This window comes from Balaenoptera borealis (genome assembly GCF_965194805.1).
Source record: "Balaenoptera borealis genome assembly, chromosome: 1".
NCBI lineage: Eukaryota > Metazoa > Chordata > Mammalia > Artiodactyla > Balaenopteridae > Balaenoptera > Balaenoptera borealis.
Window position 1 is genome coordinate 151381628 of NC_138860.1, and position 24028 is coordinate 151405655.

The window sequence follows — 24028 nt, forward strand, 5'->3', positions numbered from 1 at the left end:
TCAGTCTCTTTCAAAATCTCTGCCAATGTTTGAAACATGTCAAAAATCCCAGTGTTCACTCGTCGCCCCCATAATTCCAGTTTGGCTTTGAATGCAGCCACTTTATCTGTGACTTGAACACCGTTGTTGTTCTCCCCTGAAGTGACAGATTGAGTTCATTGAGCAGGTTGAATATGTCACACAAGTAAGCAAGTTTTGCGACCCATTCTGTGGCACTGAAATGTGCTTCCAGTGGTGACCGTTTTTCTAAAAGAAATCTCTGGAGCAGCTCTCTTAACTCAAAAGCTCTGGCCAGTGATCTACCTTTAGAAAGCCATCTCACTTCTGTGTATAAGAGAAGACGTGTGTGCTCTGCGTCCATCTCCTTGCAGAGCTGCGCAAACAGACGTGAGTTAAGGGCGTGTACCTTAATGTGGTTGATAATTTTAATGATATCCTGCAAAACATTGTTAAGCTCAGGTGACATTTTTCCGCTACCCAGCGTTTCTCTATGGATGACAGAGTGCGTAGACTCACATTCAGAAACGACCTCTTTGACCCGAGTAGTGAAACCAGAAGGTCGTCCAGTCATGGCAGCTGCTCCGCCCATGCATATACTGACACAAAATGACCCATTCAGTTTTCCTGATATGTAATCATTCAGAGACTTGAATAGTTCTGCCGCTGTGGTGTTGGTTGGCAACAAAAGTGCACATAACATATCCTCATGCACATCCTCCTGAAAAATATATCGCACAAAAACAAGCATTGTTGCCTTGTTGTCAACATTGGGAGACTTGTCAATCTGGATTGTGTACCACGGTGACTCATTAATCCTCTCTAACAATTGTGCCTTAATATCCTCTGCTGTTTCATCAATTTGTCTAGTTAGGGTGCTAGCCGAAAGAGGAACATGTGCCACCTTTTGAACTGCAGCCTCTCCTAAAAGTTCATGACAAATGTTCCTAGCAGCAGGCAGAATCAACTCTTCACCAATAGTAAAGGGCTTCTTAGCTTTAGCCATGCGGCTAGACACTAAGAACGATGCTGTCAGTGCAGACACATTTGATGAAGTGGTGGCCTTCAATAATTGCTTCTGTTTTTCATGTTCACATTTTTTCCTTTTGAAAAACTCCAAAGGCTTGTTTTTTAATGCAGGGTGCTTGGTCTCCATGTGGCAAAGCAGTTTTGAAGGTTTCATGGCTGCGTTGGATAACCGGTCTCCACATATTATACAAAGCGGGCTTGGAGAATGTCAATCACCTGTTGCAATGAACCCGTAATTTAAGTAGGATTCTTGGTGTTTTCTTTTAAATACAGTTTTCTTTTTGTTGGTAGTCTTAGAGTTTTCTGCTGTTTCATCATTGGGTCTGTCCCCCTTTTCAAAGAAGCTCTCTAGTGACATTTGTTTTTTACTCATTTTGGCTAGGGTTAGCTTGTGGGCTTACCACAACTGTGACCGAGACAAGTGTGCAGTGCGGGGAAAGAGGTGCAGATGGAAGTGGTAAATAAAATAATGGGCGGGCCACGCGCAGACTAAAACAAGTGTCGGATTCTGACTTAAAGCCTGCTACCACATGCAGCTGTACAATTGAAGTACATCAACTCACTTGCCACTATAAAACCTGCCACCACGTGCAGCTTAATTGTCACTTGCCACTCACTAATAGGGTTTTGATATGTCTACAAGCAGTTGATTTATTATGGTCTCTGTGCAGTCAAACCTCTCTGCTAATGTTAATCTGTATTTGCAGCCGCTCCCCAGTGCTAGTAGCATCACCGCCTCAGCTCCACCTCAGATCATCAGGCATTAGATTCTCCTAAGGAGCGCGCAACCTAGATCTTTCACACGCGCAGTTCACAGTAGGGTTCGCGCTCCTATGAGAACCTAATACAGCTGCTGATCTGACAGGAGGCGGAGCTCAGGCGGTAATGCAAGCGATGGGGAGCAGCTGGAAATACAGATGAAGCTTCGCTGGCTTGCCCGCCGCTCACCTCCTGTTGTGCGGCCCGTTTCCTAACAGGCTACAGACCGGTACCAGTCTGTGGCCTGGGGGTTGGGGACCCTTGCTGCGAAGCTCCTAGAACAGATACCATGTGTTTGCTCTTGTACTCTCTCTCAGTGTTCCACATAGTGCTCTAATCGACCATTTCAGTTTCATTCCTCTTCTCTAGCCATATGGTGGGTGGGCTTATTACCTCTCAGCTCAATGTGCCACCAGTTTTTATTCTTCTGTGCCTCTGATCCTACTCTTCCCCTTTGCCTGAGCACACCTTTTACCTTGTAAAGTTTTATTCCTGCTTTAAGGCCCAGCTTAAATATCATCTCCTTTGTCAAACCTTCCCTGAAACCTTGATTGCTAGTTCCTCTTTCCTTTCTACTTACAGAGTCTTTATTCCTTTATAATAGTACTCACCACATTTTAGTGTGGTCTTTTTTTTTTTCTTTTTTAGTCTTTTGGCTGCATTAGGTCTTTGTTACTGCCCATGGGCTTTCTCTAGTTGTGGCGAGCAGGGGCTACTCTTCGTTGCAGGGTGGGGGCTCCTCATTGCAGTGGCTTCTCTTGCTGCAGAGCATGGGCTGTCAGCACGAGGGCTTCAGTAGTTGCAGCACACAGGCTTAGTAGTTGCGGGAAGCGGGCCCTAGACCACAGAGTCAGTAGATGTGGTGCACGGGCTTAGTTGCTCCACAGCATGTGAGATCTTCCCAGACCAGGGATCGAACTGTGTCCCCTGCATTGACAGGTGGATTCTTAACCACTGTGCCACCAGGGAAGTCCTGATCTTTTTTTTTAATGTGTCTTTTTTTTGTTTTAATTTGAACTCCTTCAGGACAGGGTCTCTGTCTTATTCATTTGGATATGTCTAGAAATTAATGCACACAGTGCCTGACACCACAGAATTTCAGTACAGGTTAGTTGGTTGAATGAATAAATCAAAGTTTGTTATAAATATTAGAATATTTCCCAGACTTAATTCCTGCAAAGTTTATGGCAGACTAGAAACCATCACTAAATGTTGAAATAAAGCAAATGATCTTCTGAATAATAGCTTATTTTGGAGACTATAGAAGAAGATTTTGTAGGCAAGAGGATTTTTAATCCTTACAGGGACCTGAAGGTTAATGGACTGATTTTTCGTATTTTGCCAACCTGTTCTTGTGTCAGGGATTTCCTTTGAGAATCTGATAAAGGCTATTAGACTCTGCCTCCAGAAAAAAAGAACATGTTTATCCATGTACACCATTTTGCATTTATTTCAGGAGTTCCTAGACCCTTAAAAACTATCCATGGACCAATTTTTAAGAACCCTTGTTCTGAAAGTAAAGTGGCTCAAATAGAGAAGTTCGTGGCAGTGAAAAGGCAAAACATACCAAGAAATTGCTTCAGTCTCTTAGATAGTGTGGTGGTGGTGGATTATGCTGAGGCAGGAGTTAATATTTATTTGTCTTCTACCAGCTTCTACTTCCTTCCTGTCTTCTGTCCTGTTAGCAAGAACATCAGGAAGTAAAAGCTACATCCTGTCAGGCCAGTTTGTTATCCTGGTCTTGGGCCAGTAAACAGGATAGATGATTACAATAATAGTTATTTGGCATTGTGCTATTCCTGCTTTATATAAATTCTCTTATTCAATTCTTGCAACACGGCTGAAGGGTAAGCAGTTTTATTCTGATTTTTCAGATGAGGAATGGACAAGTTTTCTAAGAAGTTTTCCTTGATAGCCACTTCAGCTCAGAGAACACTCAATATCCTTCTCTCCAAACAATTACAATACTGAATTATATTTCTTTCCCCAGTAGTCTCTGAGCTCTGTGTGATAGTACCAACTGTCTCTTAAAATTTCTGATTAGGCAGTATAGTGTAGTAGTATTTCAGAGCATGGGCGTTGTAACCAGATTGCCTGGTTTGATTCCTGACGTGACTTAGACAAGTTACTTAACTGTCTGTGCCTCAGTTTCTTCATCTGTAAAATAGAAATATGAATAATCCCATGTAAAATGCCTAGTACAGTTCCTAGAACATGGTAAATTCTCAATGCATGTTAGTAATCATCATCATCATCCCCAACACCTAGCTCAGCACTTAGAGCACAGCATTCACTGAAAGGTGCTCAGCAGACATTGGTTGGAATAGCTGAATGAGCACTCTCTTCCCTAGTTGGAGACTGGAACTGTGTAGCTGGGCAGCCAGAATCTGGGTTCCTAAATATATAGATCTCTACCTCAATCGTATATAAGAACTGATTTTTTAAAAACTATTTCAGGCAATGTTAGCATATGGTTTGAATTTTTTTTTAATTATGTTTTTGGTTTAGTTTAGTTCAAATACTGTGAGAAAACATTAGCTCTGGAGAGAGCATTGCTTATACTGTCGAATCTGGAATTCTTTTGCTTATAAAATCCAACATGATCTGTTTCTGGCCCTGTGGTACTGATACTAGAAGGTCTCAATTGTGACTGCCTCAGCAATGGCGTTACTGATTGAGTAATCGAAGCTCTACATTGTAGTATGCGTTTGTTTTTGGTAGTGAGGAGGCACCTTAATTCGTTTTCACATAAAGTACATGGCTAATCATTTAAAACCTCTGCTTAGGGAGACTTCCCTTATTTGAAACCCTCCTTGCTCAAGTCTGAGTCTGTGCTAATACAGCAGCCACTAGCCACATGTGGCTATTGGGCACTTGAAATATGGCTAATCCAAATTAAGATGTGCTACTAGTATAAAATATACTGGATTTCAAAAGAAGAATGTAAATATTTTGGATATCTTGGATTAAATAAAACATATTAAAATAAATTTCACTTGTTTCTTTTTAATATATAGCTATTTGATCATTTAAGATTACATGTCTGTCATATTTCTCTTGGACCGCTTTGGTCTGAATCAGTTGTTTTCTATAAAAATTACGTTTTATTTGCTTCTATTATTTTGTGGCACTGGTAGCTTATTAAGGGACACTTACCTCTTTTAAGAGAGCAATACTTTTTAGAATGTGTTTCAGTTTGTCTTTGGGAAACAAAAATATCTACCAAGAAATTTCAGCTCCTGAAGGATTTAGGAGTCAGTCTCTACCAACATACTTAAGTCCTAACTGCCATCACTCTGGATGCTTGATTACAACTTTCCAAAAAGCCAGTATATGTTCTACTTTTATACTAGTAAATTGTGTGATGATGATGATGATGATGATCGCTGACATTTACTAAGCACTTATTGTGTGGTAGGAATTGTGCCGAAGTATTTCTAGATATAATATAAATTAGTCATCTCTATCAACTTTATTATCCCTTTTATTTAAATTACGAAAACCAAGTTCTAGTCTTACATTTCTTTTCTTAGAGTTTTTTCATCTCATTTTGTCCGCTAGATAAGTAGAATAAATTAATTATTTAGGGTTTGCAAAATAAACTTTCATTTCTCCTTTTAAAAAGTGAAATATCTAATTTTGGATTCTGCCACTGACATGGCAGTGGTCATGTGAGCCACACCCCAAAGTTTGTGTTTTCTCCTGATTCCAGTTAGGCTTTCAACAGTTTATGCCCATGAATATATTCGGACTTTTTTTTTCGAAACTAAAGCTCATTTAAAAAGTCAGCCTCTTAGAACTAGGAAGTTTAGAATGCACTTAAACTTTTATAGCAATTATCTTTTTTTTCTTTAAAGTCTTTATTTAATTTGTTACAATACTTTTTAAAATTAATTAATTTATTTTTGGCTGCGTTGAGTCTTCATTGCTGCGCACAGGCTTTCTCTAGTTGTGGCAAGCGGGGGCTGCTCTTTGTTGCGGTGCTCAGGCTCTAGGCGCACGGGCTTCAGTAGTTGTGGCACACAGGCTTAGTTGCTCTGCGGCATGTGGGATCTTCCCGGACCAGGGATCGAACCCGTGTCCCCTGCATTGGCAGGCGGATTCTTAACCACTGCGCCACCAGGGAAGTCCCTATAGCAGTTATCTTAACAGTTTTATAATTAATGGCTATGTTTGTTTTCCCAGCAAGCTGTAAGTAGGGGCCCTGGTTTAATCTTTTTTGGCATGTAGTAGATACTCAATAGCTGTTTGTTGAAAGAATGAAATAATATATAGTTATATAATGATTATATATTTAAGGCAAAGAGAAATTAAAAACTTAAGGTACAAATCAATGTCTTTACTCTCAAACTTTAACTTAAGTTTTTATCAACTAAATATGAATTCTTAGAGTGAAAGACCATCTAACTTTCAAACTGGTTTGAATTACATGCCAGAATTTTCTTATCAACTGTCTGTAGTTGTTACTCTAATCTAGCTCAAGACTTCTGACAGTTCCCAAGATAAGCAGAGTCAGAGTGTTCTATTGCCTTTCTAGCAATTGTCATCAGCTTTCTCAGTAATAAGAGCCTCTGCTTCCTCTCTTCCCCCACAGAGCAGAAGCCAGCAGAGAAAGAAGAGCTATGTTGTTAAATAATGCCATTCAGAGTTCAAAAAAGCACAGCTCAGAAATCTTTAGGGACTCCCATTGCGAGTGAATTAAAAGTCTGTGTGTCTTTACCCAGTACTGAAGTTCTTTTATAATCTTACCCTGATCTACCATTCCAGCTTTATTTACCACACATAAACCCTCCATCTTAGATAAATTAGTCTGCTGTCTAGAATTTTCTCACCTCTGTGCTTTCTTTTTCATTAATTTTTTCACTGTGGTAAAATATACGTAGCATAAAGTTGACCATTTTAGCCATTTTTAAGCATACAGATCAGTGGCGTAGGTGTATTTACGTTGTTACACAGCTGTCACCACTGTTCATCTCCAGAATTTTATCATCCCAAACTGAATGATTTAATTGGACTTGATATCAACTTAACTTCGATGGTATACAAAATCCTACTTCTGTAAATTCTGTCCCTTCCACTTTATGTTGTTGATGTCATAAATTACATCTTTATACATCATATATCCACTAACATAGCTTTATAATTACTTTTTATGCATTTGTCTTTTAAATCTTACAGAAAATATAAAGGGGAGTTGTAAAGCAAAATTACAATAGTACTAGTTTTTGGTTTTGTCCATGTATCTACCTTTACTGGAGATCTTTATACCTTCGTATGGCTTCAAGTTACTGTCTAGGAGCCTCCTTTCATTTCAATCTGAAGGACTCCCTTTAGCATCTCTTATAGCACAAGTCTAATGGTAATGAAATCCTCAGCTTTTGTTTATCTGGGAATATCTTAATTTCTCCCTCATTTTTGAAGGACAGTTTTTCCAGATAGAGTATTTTCAGTTGACAGTTTCTTTTTTATTTCAGCATTTTAAATATGTCATCCCACTGCCTTCCAGCCTTCAAGGTTTCTGCTGAGAAATCCAATGATAACCTTATTTTTGATCCCATGTACATGAAAAGTCTTTCCTTTCTTATTGCTTTCAAAATTCTGTCTTTGTCTTTCAACAATTTGATTATAATTGTCTCAGTGTGAGTTTCTTTGGGTTTTCCTGCTTGGCGTTGGTTGAGCTTCTTGGGTTATAGACGTGTGTATTTCATCAAATTTGGGAAGTTTTCTTCTTGGTTTACCTCTTAGTCTGCCATTGTGCTGACATCCTTTTTGCTTTCTTGCATAAGCTCTCCCTTGCATTTGAAATGCCATTTTTCTACCCAACATTGATTCTTTCCTTCAAGGCTTAACTGAAGTCTCACCTTAACTGAGTCTTCAAGGTTCTCTGTCACAAAGCATTCCCAGGCTGGAATAATTTCTTTTGAAATACCATATGATAAATATACCACTTACTGTCTGCACAGCTTATTTTTGCAATTCCATAATCCTGCCTTCACTGACACCAAGGAAGCCTTTTTAGACCCTCTCCAGAGTCAGGTACCCATCTTCTGTGTTCCCACAGCACCTTGTACTTACCTGTTGTAGCACCCAGTACCCTTCATTGCAGTTATCTTTTTATGTTCTCCTGCCCAACCCCTCACATACACTTAATGGAAAGTGTCTGTCTCATTGTTTTTTTGTATCACTAAAGTACAGCACAGTGACAGGTATGTAGTAGAATTCAGTATTTGTTTGTTAAATCAATACTTAGGTTTTAAAGTTGCATAGGGATATATTGGGTACCGTTGTGTATTCTCATTTTTACTCCTCACAACAATCTTTGTGTATGATATGTAAAGTAGATATTACCTTCAATTTACTTTAAGGAATTAGCTCACACAGTTGTGGAGCTGGCAAGTCTAAAATCTCTAGAACAGGATGATAAGCTGGAGACTCAGGTAAAAGTTCATGTTGCAGCTCAAGTCTGAAGACAGTTTGGAGATAGAATTGCCTCTTCCTTGGGGAAGTCTCAGTTTTTTTCTCTTAAGGCCTTAAATTATTGGGTAAGACCCGCCACACTATGGAGGGTATCTACTTTATTCAAAGTCTGCTGATTTAAATGTTAATTTTATCTTTAAAAATACCTCTATAGCAACATCCAGACTGGTGTTTGACCAAATATTTGGGTACCATGGCCTAGCCAAGTTAGTACATAAAATTAACTGTCACAGAGGGTGATAGCCAGGGCTTAAGCCCTTCCAAATTCTCTGTCTCCTGCCTTTCACCTCTGCTTCTTTGTATGAAAATTTTATTGTTCTTTAGACAGAGACAGCAAATGCCAACAACATCTAGACCAACATTTGCCCATCTTCATCATTTCACAGGAATGATTTTTCTTAAGAATGAATGAAATAATCCATGTAAAGTTCTTATCACATAACACCTATCATGTAGTAAATACTTAATAAGTTCTAGTTTCAATAATTGTTATTGTTAGTAGTAGTAGTAGTAGATATGGTAGTGGTAATAGTGGTCTTCCATTAATTCCAAATAAAGGCATCCTTGATAAAGATTTTAACCACCTTGGCTTTGATCTTGGGCCCAATATTGAGGTAATTCCTGTTATTATGAGGTGGGAAGCTGTGACTGGTTAAGCTTTGGTCAGGAGCTAATCCCTGGCCAGTTATTACTCAGAGAGTCTGAGTCTGTAAAAAGATGGCATTTTCTACTTGAACTATATGGGTAGAAAGATAATAGGGAGAGAGGAGCAGTCTCCTAAAAGAAAGATTGCTGAGTACGAGGAGAAGGGAGGCTCAACCAGAACAAATAGCTGTTGCTACAGTGATTTAACAAAGATGACCTGTGATGAAACCAGTATTTGAATTCTGGACTATATTTTACTCCAAGTCTTATGCTTTGAAAGTCATAAAATAAGTTTCTAAAAGTAGACAGCAATTATTTTGATTATTAAGACAAGATCAATGTTTTATAAACTGTCTTGTACCCCATAATTCCTTTTAACAAATTTAAAAATTACTCCATCAATATTATTTAAAATTCTAAGTAGTATTAATATCATGAGTAAAACAAAACCATAGCATAGGCTCAAAGCCTGCTTTTTTCTTAATTACTTGATATCTTGTACATTTCACCTTACAAATCTTAAGATGGTAGAGATATCAGCATCTGCAGAGTGAAAAATAATAATCAGAGTCAGAAAAACCGTTTCATGGTAGAGCCAGATTAGAATCCTGGTCTCCAGTCTTGTGAGTGGCTTTTGCCTACTTCATAGTAGGTTTATGCAGTTATCAACTTTAGGCTTCTGAAAGCTTAGCTTGGGCTTTGCATTTCTTCCTGGTTCAGATACTAGGTTCCGTGGAATCAGAGCAGTCAACTTTTGGAACACCAGGGAGCTCTTTCTGTGGCCTTTCTTTATAGCTTTGGTATTTGTGGATTCCTCAGGATGTGCTATCATCTTGGGAGTGAATAGGGCCAGAGAGATAGTCTAAAATGGAGGGTGTATAGGATCATTTCCCTTTTTTAGAAGTTACTAAGGTGAAGGGAATAGCTTTTCCTGATGTCCAAGATAAGTGGCAAAATGCTCACACACCTGACGTATATGAAGTAAATGCTCACACACTTGAAGTAAATGCTCACACACTTGAAGTATATGTCTGTCTTATCCACATATATTGGTGGGCTCCTTAGGAAACTGCATCTAAATGTCTTTTTATTGTGGCACAGAATCTTGAAAAGAATTACAATTTTAAATTACTAATGTTAAACAGAATGCTTGGATATTCTTGTATTGACTATGTATCCATCACCTTTGGAAAAATATACTTGTTTGAAAGAGAGGAGAATGTAAAGAACATGGTCAACCATCGTTAGTGTACCTGAATGTGTGTTTAGATATTTTTACTTGCCTGAAGGATAGCTGTAGAGGTTAAGTGTCTATGGAATACCACAGTATAATAATTTGGTATCTCTGAAATTATAATCTAAATTAATGAGAAAATTATTTGATTTTCAGTCTGGTTTATAGGACAGATTTTCATTAATAATGTTTTGTATAGAAAGTAATATAACTGATCATTTTATTATTTTTAAAGTTTTCTGTTTAGTACTTATGTTATACTACCTGGTTTTGGTAATAAAAGGACTTATTAGACCAGAATTTTACTAGATAAAAGTGGATTGAAAGTTAAATTTAATTGATCTCAGACTAAGAGAAATTAATCCCTAATGATTCACATATTTTATTTAGTTGAGAATGGTCTTCAGGATGTTTGACATCACTGCTTCTCCGCACCCTGCCACACCCAAAATTATGAAGAGAAGTTTGTACTTTCTAAGCTTCCTCCATTTTAGCCAAACATAGACTGTTTGCAGGTTAGAGCTGAGTGTCCTTTGTAATCTGTTTTCTTTTTTCACTAAGTGAGCTTCCTTCTTTTGCTCTCCCATTCTTGTGTCTTGGCTGTGTTAAGTCAGCTCGCGGCCTTCTTGCAGCCCTGTTTTCCTGCATGTGCACTTTATCTTCTGAGCAGACACAGTGACAGCAGTTAACACGGGAGCAAGAAAGGACTGAATACAAACATGCACATTAGTGTGTGCAGTTTTGGTCTATGATACCATGTTGCGTCTTCTGTTTTTGTCATTATCTACTGTCAGAAAGTAGGAGCTGAGCTGATATTGACCTAGTGTGGAATGCCTGAGGATTTGGGATGAAGGGAGGAGGCTGGTGTTTCATGTGACTCATCCTTGACCTGCTGCGGCAGGACTGAAAGCACTCTCCTGCTCCCATAAGGAGGAAGGAAAAGATTTCCAAGATTGCACTTGCAGAATCTGTGGAGCATATTTAGATGTTTCTTCCTGTGCTTTTCTAGTGTTCAATTTTATCTAATTTTATAAGGATTGGAAGTGGGGAATGAGCTTTGCTTAATAAGTAGATTGAGGTATGGGAGTAACGGGCTGCAACAATGACTCACATGGTAAGAGAATGTTTAAAATCTCCACTGACATCTTGACCCACATTTTGCCCCATCTGACAAACGGTTAGTGAGCTCCTTGGCCATCTCAAGTATTTAAAAGTAACAGTATACAAATAGCTTTATTATTGTGCTTTTTTTCCTCCCATATAAATCTTAAGTGCATTGCACCTGCATATCCGAAACAGTTGATTTTTGTCTACATTTAAAATCTCACCTCAAAAAAGGTGAGAAATATAAATGTAGCATGTACTTGTCCCTTAAGTATCTCCTATGGTGTAATTTTCTCACTTTACTTTATGCCTCAGCTTAATGGAGGCTGAGCCTCTGTTTGGGTTATGTCTGGGATGAAACTGAAATATAGTCATGAAGCTCTAAGAAGAAACTATGCAGTACTAATCTGGAGGACTTATTGAATGGCATCCTCCCTTCTTATTGCCGCCTTTTACCTTTCCCCCACCCCAAAAATGTATTGCTGCAGAAATCTATGGCTTTTTCCTCTCATTTTGTGGAAAAAGAAAGTGAAAGGAGTCGGGGTGGGGTGGGTAGATTTCAGTACAGACGGGCATTTAAATTTATTATGTCAAAAAAAAAATAACTCTGTTTTGTAATTCTGAATCTAAGGTTGCTTAAGATTCACTCATTAGGAATCCAGCTCTGATGGAAGCATATAAGACTTTAGATAATGATGTTTCAAACTAAAAGTGGATCCTAACATGTTTGACCTGAAGAGTAAAAGAGATAAATGCTAATGTGATTCTTTTTTTACTTAGTGTACATTGTCTTATATATTTGATCAATTGGTATTTATGGGTGGTCCTAAAATAGCTTTTGAGCAGATGTGGTATTTAATAGAGCAAATGGCCTGTGTATTGACAGTCTTTTTCTATTTTCTCTGTTGTTTCATTCTAAAATTGGTGCACACAAGTGAGATTTAAGAGGAAATTAACACTTCAGTAAATGTCCTTTTCCCTAATATTGTTGACTGTTTCTATTAGCCATTTTCATTTTATTTGACAGTGATACTTAAGGGTTAAGCTTCAGAGCTGATGCAACTCCTCCTTTTTTTCACCAGCAATTTTCATTGGGCAGCATTTCCATAGCAACAGTGAGATCAGTGAAACCTGAGTGTTTCATTGATTATTTTTCTCCTCTTCCTTTTTTAATCTATTCTCTCTTCACCACATTTTAGTGAGAAAGCGATTTTTTTTTTTTTTTACAAACAGAGCTTATATTGATTTCTGTTGCATAAATAATTAAAAGAGGGTAGAAAAATCTGCCCTTCATTTAAAAATTGAATGTTTCACTATGTATTTAAAAAACGATTCAGGATTAGGAGGATGGATAACCATACCGGCTGTAGCTGATGTTCTCAAATATTCTTGCATTGTTTGCTGGTCTTCTAGGGAAAAGAATAATGTGGAACAGGACCTTAAGGAGAAAGAAGATACTATTAAACAGAGAACAAGCGAGGTTCAGGTATGTGAACTGTAAAATTCAGTATTCCATATCTGATTTAGGAGGATTCATTTTAAATGTATGGGGTCGTTTACTATGTGATGGTTGTGGTGTTGATGAGTAGGTCAAGGGAATGCCTATTATTTATGTGATATAAATCTTTATCTTTTGCAAAATGATTATTTTTCTCCTAATTCTGGCCTGCAAAGATTACACTACAATGATCAAGCAGTATTTTTCAGTGTAAATTTCTAGCTTTAAAGGTATTTTAAGATGATATTTATCTGCATATTATATCCTTAAAGGTAAGTTTGAATGACTTATGATATAAATATTATTACGCTAATAAAACTGAATATGTGAGATCATCATCATCACCATGAAAACGCAGATTGCTTTTTCATGGGTGTGAGATTTTGTTAGCTAGGAGACCTAGTATTTTAAAGGACTGTCTCTCATAATGATAGGGTGGGAAATGATATGGAACAATTTACAATAGTATTTTATAAGTTGCTTAGTAGCCAGGATATCTTAAACTTTGGCATAAAGAGATTTAATTCATTTTCACTAAGTGCTAAGTAGCTTCATTTTACAAATAGAAAAGACAATAAAACTTCAGTTTCTGATTGGGAAATGACGCAAAAGAGGTATTTCAAACATTAAAAATACAGAAAATTGGGCAGTGTTTCATTTAGAGCAGTAAGCAATGCATGTGATCATGTTATTGGAGCACCGTTTCTTAAATGCCAGACCAGCACATACAGGAGGTTGGATGTCGAAGCACTGGTAGCAGTTGCCAGTAAGAGCTCATGGATGGGCATTTCTTAACATGTTACTTGTATGTTGGATTTCCTTGTCCTGATAGTTTGAAATGGGCAAAAGCTCTAAAATTGTTAGATCCATTATTTTGTTTTAATGTAGCACATTCACCAGAGATTGTCTGACAGGTGGACCATGCTAGGGTGGGGAGAATGATTTACTGAGGGTCTGAGGAAGAAGCCAGAGAGAGAGACTTCTTATTAGAAGTTGATTCTATTATTGTACTTATTATACTGGAATTTTCTTAAAGGTGATACAAAGTTAAGAGGTCATCACTAATATATTTCTCTTTGTGGTAGTGAGATATGGAATGGTTACCTCAATTACATTATTTTTGTGCAATTTTTGAGCTTCTTAAATGCAAAAGAGTCATAGACTTTAAGCAGTTATTGCTGAAAATAGCTTAAGAATGGAAGATAAAATAATCTCAAAAGTTTTCTCAATTTGAAGCTATAGATATAGTTACTGATATAATATTGGACAGCTTCTAAATTTAGCTAGATAACGTTTCAAAGTACAAAGGTTTTTGCAGTAGACAATGTTTTTTATTTGTGTACATCTATCTATGGTTTTTCACTATTGCATCTTTAGAGGATGTGAATTTTAAATAGCCGCTTTGGGAGAACACTAAAATTTATATTGTTCTTTTCAGGCTAAATCGGCTCCCCTCGAATATTTGATTTCTTATATTTATAGAAGTTTTATTATCAGTCAAAATTGCTTTGTTATATGCTTGTCCTTCTTTTACTTAGTGGTGATGGTAAGGTATATGTTAATTCTTAAGCTTTGCTGAATCCAAAATGTGTGCTTGGCAGAGGAAGTCTAAATTGTTGAATTTTTTTGCATAAGGTGCTGTAAATAAAAGATATCTTGGAGCGTGGTTAGTATAGGCCAAGTTCTAATGGTTGAGCATGCAAGTTCATTGAAAAAAAAAAACATAGGATTAAAGGTTTGCATTAGTAGATTCATTACTCATTCCACCCCAATACAGGTGTTGTATTGTCCATGGTAATGAGATACTAGATTAAGAATAACATGGATAATTGACATCTACAAGTAATTAAAACTTTTCATTTTAGTGATTATTTTCAATTTTCTGGAGCAAGACAACTTACCTGAAAATGGTAACAAGTATATTGTATTACCTATTGAGTTAACTCTGATTTAGCCATTGGTAATGAGGCACAGACTAGGAATAACATGAATAATTCAGATCTGTAACTAACTTGAACTCCTAATGCTTATTTTCTAATTTCTCTGGCAAAAGGCAGTTTACTAGAGCTTATTAATAACTATCAGAATCAAAGAACTTCACTGCTTCTTTCTGACCCCGCTTTCTAATGTAGGTGCTAATGAATAATGCCAGAATGAAGACATGAAGGGAATATTGACCATCAATAAATGTCTTTCTGCCTAATCCAAACTTGGCTTTTCTGAGTATTCTTGCTTTTCTCCATATGTATAAAGTCACAGATAGTGATTATATGAGCTCATATCTCAAGCACAGAAACCAAACTTTCAAAGCCTCTTTAGATGTGACCAAAGTGCCAAAAGATTAGTTTTTTTTTTTAGCATTTATATAGTCTTCCTAATTCAGTTAAATTAGAAAATCTGCTACATAATTAATTTCTACATGTTTGTTTCCTGTGTGTATTCCCATGAATTACCATCTTGAAAACTTACAGTTCAAGACTTTTTTCTTAAAGAGCAAACCAGCGATTAACTTCCTATTTTATGTCATGAGATGATCACTTAACTCATATGATATACACTGCTATTTTGTCAAGTTCCATGGAGAAATTAGGCCCAAAATGATCCAAGGAGGGGAAACTGTAAAAGGATGTTCTATCTCAAATGTTTATGGTTTGAGCTTTTTGTTGTTGTTACAGGGAGAAGGTAGACCCACATTCTTTCCTACCTTAAACTGCATATGTACAGTTTTATTAAAAATTTTCTTCAGGGTAGTCAACAGATATTTAGGAATTCACCCTCTCATATGTGTGCTTTTCAGTTTTGCATAGAAGTTTATAGGAAATGACTTGGTATCAGACAAACTTATTTCAGTTCCTGGTCTGGCTCTTCCAAGGTTTGAGATCCTAAGGAAGAAATTCAACCACTCTACACATTAGTTTTCTCTTCTGTAACATGAGATAATAAAAATACCAAACAGAGTTTGCTGTTAGAATAAAATGATATAATGCAGGTAAAGTGCCTCAGAGTGATTGGCATAAGGTAAGCGTTCAGTATATGTTCTAATTAGTAGTAGTATTCTATACCTTACTGTTATCTCTTTGTTACTCTCCCTTCATCATCATGCTCTTTCTTCTCTGACTTCTATCTTCACATGGCTATCTGCATATAGGACTAACCAATTTGAAAATACCTTTTTTGTTGTTGTTGTTGTTGTTGCTGTCACTTTAGCTGCCAGCCTGTTTTTCTCTATTGTTGTTTCTTTGTGTGGCCCTTTTCCCCCTTCCTAGCTTTTCAGTAACCCTACTTAGTTTCCTGTTCACCCATACCATTGTGCTTAATTTATCTCCCCCGGACCAAGAATAATCTTAAGGCCAAATCCATTGGTCCTTCCTACATTGGTTACTGATTTCTTGGGTTGCATTCTCCTAGATATTCATAGCCCTACCTCTTTGACCTTTTGCTTCTGTTGCCTTTGCCAGGGACTGACGGACACACTCCGACCCCCTCTTTCCTCCCTTTTCCATACCCCCTGTCATCCATGTGCTGATAACTCACAAATATTTGTCAAGCCCTCAGTTCTCTTGAGTGCCAGTCTGACATCTCCAGTTAGGCATTTTGAGGTTTATCATTTCAAAGCCAGTATATCTAAAATGAGTCTCATGTTGTTGAAAAAAATTGGCTTCAAGTTTTGAACTTTCCTGTTTCTGTCAGTGTTTTTCTTTCTCACTACTGCCGCCCCTATCACCTAACATCTGAAATTTTGACGTCAGATGTAAGTGCTTACTCCATCCTCCTCCTGCCTTTCTTCCTCAACCAATTTTAGTTATGACTCTCAGATGTGAAAATCTTCACTGCTGCCCACTGCTACTGTTAATAATGGGAGGATGTCATCCTCATGGATATATTGGAATTGGAAAAAAAATTATAGGCCATCCTCTTGTATTACTTATTTTTTGATTGCCTGCTTCGGAACTGTGCGCCATACACATGCTCTTTTTTATTCCCACCCTTATACCTTTTGTTGTTGCAATCTAGAGTGTTCCTTACCCCCACTGCTTATGTGAATTCTACCCATGCCTTAAAGTCCAGCTCAAACTCACCACTTTTCTAAACTTTCTCTTCTCTGTCCCTTCAGTCTATACCTGTCTTTCCTGTGTTGGAACTCCCAGAGGAGTGTGTATACACTTATATGGCACGCTCAGTACGTTACCTTATCATACTATTTTAATGTGTATGTATATAGATTACAATATCTTATAGCTTATATTGTGAGCTCCTTAAGCTTAGAAATTGTACCTTGGATCTTATCTTTCACCATGTATGGTAATATATTCTTAGATGGAGGTAAATTTAAGGAAGATATTGACAGTAGAAATGAATGAACTTCCATTTTGTGCATGAAATTAAAAATAGGGCAACACACACCCAGAAACCACAGGCAGAATGGATTGGGAGCACAGTTGGTATCATGAAGAGTGAGACATTTCCATATTGTTCATACTACCTTCATGAGAGAGAAGCTCCCAATTATTTAAACTTTATCAGTAAAGATTTAGTAGTTCATAGTAATTTCCCATATTTTTTTCCCCTAGATGAAGAAGGATGACTTATTTTGGGTAGAAATAAAATTAGATACATGAGCTCAACATTCTTTTCCTGGCGATAATGTTCTTAGAACATGCTGAGAAGCATATGATTGAGAAATAAAGGCAGGCTGTTAGTAGGGTTTTCTAACATCTACCCTAGTTTAATAGACTTCCTTTCTGGTCTTTGACTTAAACATCTTGCTCTATAGTTGATACTTTTTTATATGAAGAATATTCCTAGGGGCTTCCCTGGTGGTGCAGTGGTTAAGAATCCTCTTGCCAATGCAGGGGACACGGGTTCGAGCCCTGGTCCGGGAAGATCCCACATGCTGCGGAGCAACTAAGCCCATGCGCCACAACTACTGAGCCTGCACTCTAGAGCCCGTGAGCCACAACTACTGAGCCCATGTGCCACAACTGCTGAAGCCCACGTGCCTAGAGCCCATGCTCCACAACAAGAGAAGCCACCCCAATGAGAACACACCGCAACGAAGAGTAGCCCCTGCTCGCCCCAACTAGAGAAAGCCTATGCGCAGCAACGAAGACCCAACACAGCCAAAAATAAATAAATTTTTAAAAAAAGAGAGAATATTCCTATAACTTCCATTTTGAGAATTAGGCCAACATAATGAATGTACCTGATTATTTCTAGTTTTGGATTAGTCTGTAGAATTTTTTTTTAATCAATTAAATAGCATTTTCTGTAAGATTACCAAAATACTTCAAATTACCTTTGTTCTTTTTAATAATTCTTCAAGTATGGATATACTAGTGTACAAGTATAGATATACTGTATATATGGTTTGGGATTTTTTTTTAAGTTTTATTCATAAATTAGTGTCCTGTTGTTTATTTTTTACTCTGTATTTATATGAAACAGATACAAATGTATTCATGTTTCATAGATTTACCTCTTTAGTTGTACAACTGACTTGGGTTGCTAAAAGGAATTATTTTATTCATAGCTGAGAATTTTTATGTATTTGTTTAAATTTTATTTCCACTACCCCCCGTAGCACTTGAGGGGATATGGGGGAATGGGGACAAATTTATCATTTTCTTTAACTTATGTGATTTCTAGAAAATAGGACACTTTCCTTGAAATTTATTTTTATTTTTATTATTTTTTTGAAATTTATTTTAAAATAAAGCCAAGATCCCAGTTCAAGGATCCCTTCATTCCTGGATGAGGAACCTTGGATGTGGCTTGCTTTGGTATTTTTCTAAAACAGACCTTGGCAACGCATTACAGTAGTCTTGTTCACTTTATCCTTGCCATTTTCTAGTTGCTGCTATCCTCTTTTCTTTTGTTGTTGATGACACAAGTGAGCAAGTAGAGCGTGATCATGGAAAATAGAGCGTAACTAGGAAGGCATCTGCAAATGTCTTTAGTCACTCACTTGATGAGATGGCATTTGATAGTAACTGAGGTTGTGCACTAATTCAGGAGAGGATTTTCCCAAAGGGCTACCTTAAGATTAAAAGAAAGTTATCCTAGTTTAGTGGAAGACACTGTTTGCTAAGAGAACCTGCTGCTGCCCTAGTCAAGGGTGGGCAGGAGGTGGGGGCAGGGAGGGAGATGTACATCTGTTGCCTTTACTTAGTCTCAGGATAAGCAAATCTGTACCAAAATAAAATAGCCAAGTATATTTGGATATTGAAATTGTTGTGAAAATGCGTTACAATGGTGGTAGTCTTAACCAAGTAATTTTACAGTGAAGTTTGATTTTTATTCTTGTTCACGTGTATGTTTGCATCTGTTCATTTTGATTTTGTGCAGTTTACTAAGTTTGCTTACTGAAAAAGAAGACCTTTGTGTGTGTGGATTAATGTTGGAATTTTTTTTAGAGATCTTTTTCATACTTAGATGAGACATGGAGAAACATTAATTATAATTAATTTTAATATGGACATCTATCCAGCTTAAAATATGTCACTAATGTGAGGTAGTTTCTCAGTAACCTTTCGCTTAAGGCCTGTATTTTTGTGTTACTATGTGGATTTTTACTATAGCTAAGAAGTGAGGTTGGGAAATTTGAGTGAATGTGTTTGCTCTTTGGAAGAGAAAGGGCAAGAATGAGTAAATATTATACTGGCTTGTTTATTCCCTTTCCTCTTGCATAAACTTTTCTTCTAGGGGTGCGTTTAAAGTGACTCTCTAAAAATGCAAGTTTTGAAGTCTGGTTCATTTTATTAAAGGAAACCAGCATCAATCCCACTATTGGTAGTTCGTATATAAAAATTCAGTTACATCAGAATATTTTTATATTGGTATGAAACCATGAGAGGTATGTGATACTTAAAAAACTGCAAACTTGACATTTTATGATTATAAAAGTAATATGGGTCCCTAGTAATCATGTAAAATAGAGAAAAATATAAAAAGAAAGAAACCCTACAATTTCACATTCCAGGGAGAGCCATTGTTAACCATTTGCTATATTTTCTATGAATGTATATAAATGGCTTTATATTTATTTGCCATTATACTGTATATGCCTTTGTATTCAACTTTTAATTTTTATTATTTTTTATTTTTTGGCTGCGTTGGGTCTTCGTTGCTGTGCACGGGCTTTCTCTAGTTACGGCGAGCGGGAGCAACTCTTCGTTGCGGTGCACGGGCTTCTCCTGCAGTGGCTTCTCTTGTTGCGGAGCACGGGCTCTAGGTGCGCGGGATTCAGTAGTTGCCACGGGCCCTAGAGTGTGCGAGCTTCAGTAGTCGTGGCTCGCGGGCTCTAGAGCGCAGGCTCAGTAGTTGTGGCGCATGGGCTTAGTTGTTCCACGGCATGTGGGATCTTCCAGGACCAGGGATGGAACTCATGTCCCCTGCCTTGGCAGACGGATTCTTAACCACTGCGCCACCAGGGAAGTCCCTGTATTCAACTTTTAAAAATTAGCATTATGTCCTAGACATTTTCTTACATTACGTGACCCTTTTAAGGCAAATTTTATTTTTCTTAATTGTACTTACAATGTAAGTAGAGACATCATAATTACACCTATTTATAAAGACTAGGTATTATTAGTGATGTGAAGTCCAAGATTTTTCTTCAGGGTTTGGGAGAGGGTAGGAAAGTAGACTAGGATATTTGAAGATGGGAATAAGTAACATATTTTTCCTATTCCTATTAAGCCTTTCTTAAAAAATGCTTTTTGGATCAGCATGTCATTATATATAAACCATATAATAATTTTATGAACAGAGTATTGACAGTGGATTGTTTTCCCAAATATAAAATTACTTTAGATCTGCAGGTGGCATGCTTTCAAAATATTTTATAATTGAATTATGAGAATTTTTCAAACCACTGTAGTTTTTCAAGCTACTGCATTAAAGTGAAGCTGTTACTATACCTTCCTGAAGAGTAAGAATAGAATATAATATAAATGTAAAAAAAAAAATTCATAAGTTTAAAAGCATGAGAAAGATATATGCCACAGTGACATGCTAAATCAATAAAGAGTATTTCCATATAATGGAAATTTTATTATTAAAAAATTTTTTTTAAACCTTTTGGCTGCGCCACGTGGGATGTGGGATCTTAATTCCCCGACTAGGAATTGAACCCGGGTCCCCTGCATTGGAAGTATGGAGTCTTAACCACTGGACCACCAGGGAAGTCCCTGGAAATTTTAAATGTCAAATCAGTCTTGGTCTATAGAGTGTACAAATATTGAATCAGTATAGAAATTTAGATATTATTTTAATTTAACAAAATGCATTTATTATAGGTCAGAGGCTAGTTTTAATATTTTGCTATAGTTTAAATACAGAGTGAAGCTTTCCCATAGTATGTTGAAAGAACATAAAGCCCTTTCTGTCAGCCTCAGGCACGTTTCCCACTGGTTTCTCCCAGATACTAGAATCCTTGTGATAGTTAACGAATCATTGCCTAATTAATCGCCTGGAATGTGCAAGGCATTGTACTAGATTGTGGAACCTCTAAGAAAGATGAGGCATTGGCTCTGTCCTTCAGCAGGTTATTATTTAGAGGTAACTATAATACAGTGTAGTAAGTGTCATAATAGAGGTTAGGTACAAACTGCTGTAAGAGCACAGGTAAAGGAACTTCAAGGTGGGTCAGAGGATATTAAATTTGGCTGGGCCTTGAAGAATGAAAAGTGAGCTTCCAGATAGCAATGGTGTGGAAGGGCATTCAAGGCAGAGCAGATGGTATAGGAAAGGCACACGGACATTGAAGTATATTGTCTATTGGAGAAAGAAGAGGGTCTATTGAGGATGGGGCACAGGTGACCATTGAAGAAAAGAGGGTAGTAAAAGAGGAAAGATAATGTGGGGCCCAGAATTGAAGGTTCTAAGGTATCTTGTAGCCTGTTTTACTTTATCCTATAGATAAGAGGGAACCATCGTATATTTTTGAAATAGCAGAGTGATTAAAGAAATCTCCTTTGCAATGAGTTATTTTTTTAAGAAAGTTAGACATTTGGAATAGGAAGAAACAAAGGCAAAAAAAAAATATGAATCAGGAGAGGGACAATGAAAACTAGCATGTGTTTATTGAGAGCCAATGTGAGGTGCATATCTAATATCTCCATTTTGAGTATGGATCAGTTAACAGTGTAGGCAAGGTTAAAAGTTTAGGCATAAAAAAAAATTTAGGCATGCTGCTAAATTAATAATAAAGTACTAGCAGAGCTCACCATTATGAATCTGTAATCACCTAGACTCATGGAATGTTAGCCCAAGAAGAGTCTTTCATTGATCATCCATTGTGTTGGCTCTTTTAAGGGAATTTTTTAAGGAAAGCAGCATGGTAGTAGTTGTACTTTTAAATTAATCAGTTGGTTGAGAAAATATAAGTTAAAAAGCAATTATTAAAAACATTGTTCAGTGTCTTATTTAATCACAGAAGCATCTGCATATATTTGAAAAATAGTGGCACACGTGTGAAACATTTAGTCTACAGACAGTGTGTAACATAGCATATAGCAGAGCTCAGACTCTGGAATGAGAAATGAGAACCTACTGTATTGCACAGGGAACTCTACTCAATGCTCTTGTGGTGACCTAAATGAGAAGGAAATCCAAAAAAAGAGGGGATATGTGTATATGTATAGCTGATTTACTTTGCTGTACAGTATAAACTAACACAATATTGTAAAGCAACTATACTCCAATAAAAATTAAAAAAAAAACAAACCTAGTTTGAATTTATCACTTGCTTAATTGTATCTTTGAACAAGTTACTTGCTCATCTGTGCCTCAGTTTTCTCATGTGTAAAATGTGAATAATAGTATCTACCTCATAGATTTGTCATATGGGGTGTAAATGAGTTAATATATATAAAGAGACTGTAACAGTACCTAGCACAATGTAAGGGCCATTGAAAATGTTTGCTATCATTATGATGATGCTATCTTGTATAAGTCATGCAGTCATTCAGAGACCTTCTTCTGATAAGTTTTTCTTCTATTTTCTTAGATTCTTATTCTGATGAATGATCATTGGGGTCTTTGAATAGTATGTTATTTAAAAGATATTGTTACTTTTAGAAATTTGTGTTCACAATTTTACTTCACTCTCTTCGAGATCTCTGCCCACCTCGTGAAGACACATGCCTTAGGAGTTATCAATCCATTCTTCTTTCTCACCCGTGATTCCTGGAGACAATCAAGTCCTAATTCCCTATGGAATCCTTTGTATATAATGAATTAACCTCTCTCCTGTGCATCTGCAGTGGTACTAGTAATTTACCATTCTTCAGAGAATTGGGAAAATAGTCATTCAAATGATCTTCTCTGGTTCAAATGAGGAACCCCAATTGTCAGAGGATATGTAAATTTGGCCATCTTGGCTGCTGTGTTTCATGGTGGTAATGATAATGGCAAGGTTGCATTCATCTGTCTCTCAACTCTCCCTTGTACAGAGATTTCCCATGGTATTTTTTTTTAATCTCTGTATCCTTTTTTTTTTTTTAATAAATTTATTTATTTATTTATTATTTTTGGCTGTGTTAGGTCTTTGTTGCTGCACGCGGGCTTTCTCTTAATTGTGGCGAGCGGGGGCTACTCTTTGTTGCAGTGCGCGGGCTTCTCATTGCAGTGGCTTCTCTTATTGCGGAGCACGGGCTCTAGGCTCATGGGCTTCAGTAGTTATGGCGCGTGGGCTCTAGAGTGCAGGCTCGGTAGTTGTGGCGCACGGGCTTAGTTGCTCCGTGGCATGTGGGATCTTCCTGGACCAGGGCTCGAACCCGTGTCCCCTGCATTGGCAGGCGGATTCTTAACCACCGCGCCACTAGGGAAGCCCCTAATCTCTGTATCCTTTATCATTAAGCATAAGGTCTAGTACATAGATGAATAAATAAACATGTCATTTTCAAAATGGTTTATCTTTTTTTGTTTTAAGAAACTCTTTCTTACACTGAGATCTGTATTTTCTTCTGCACATTTTAAAGTTTTGTCTTTCACATTAGGTCTGTAATATATCTGGAATTAATTTTTCTGTTTGGTATGATTTAGAGACTTATAATTTTTCCTTCTTGCCATACGGGTATGCCCAGCATCATTTAACGAATAGTTAGTTCTCTTTTCCTCCAGTCAGTTTTAATGTCATGCCTTCTCATCATTTTTTCTGTATATCTAGATCTGTGTCTAAGTTCTGTTTTCTCTTCCTTTGATCTATTTGTCTATCCTTGCATCAAACCAAACTGTCTTAGTTATTTTAGCTTTCCAGTAATTCACAATATCTTATAGGGTAA

General features: G+C 37.1%; 1 protein-coding gene across 4 annotated transcripts in view; it reads left to right on the top strand.

Annotated features, from left to right (window-relative positions):
- EPS15 (epidermal growth factor receptor pathway substrate 15) overlaps positions 1-24028 on the top strand; it is a 165746-nt gene that overhangs the window by 85110 nt on the left and 56608 nt on the right. For all 4 annotated transcript variants that reach the window (XM_082370521.1, XM_082370519.1, XM_082370520.1 and 1 more), the window contains one exon: positions 12659-12731. In XM_082370521.1, coding sequence (XP_082226647.1) covers positions 12659-12731 — 73 coding nt within the window. The remainder of the gene's footprint in view (positions 1-12658; positions 12732-24028) is intronic.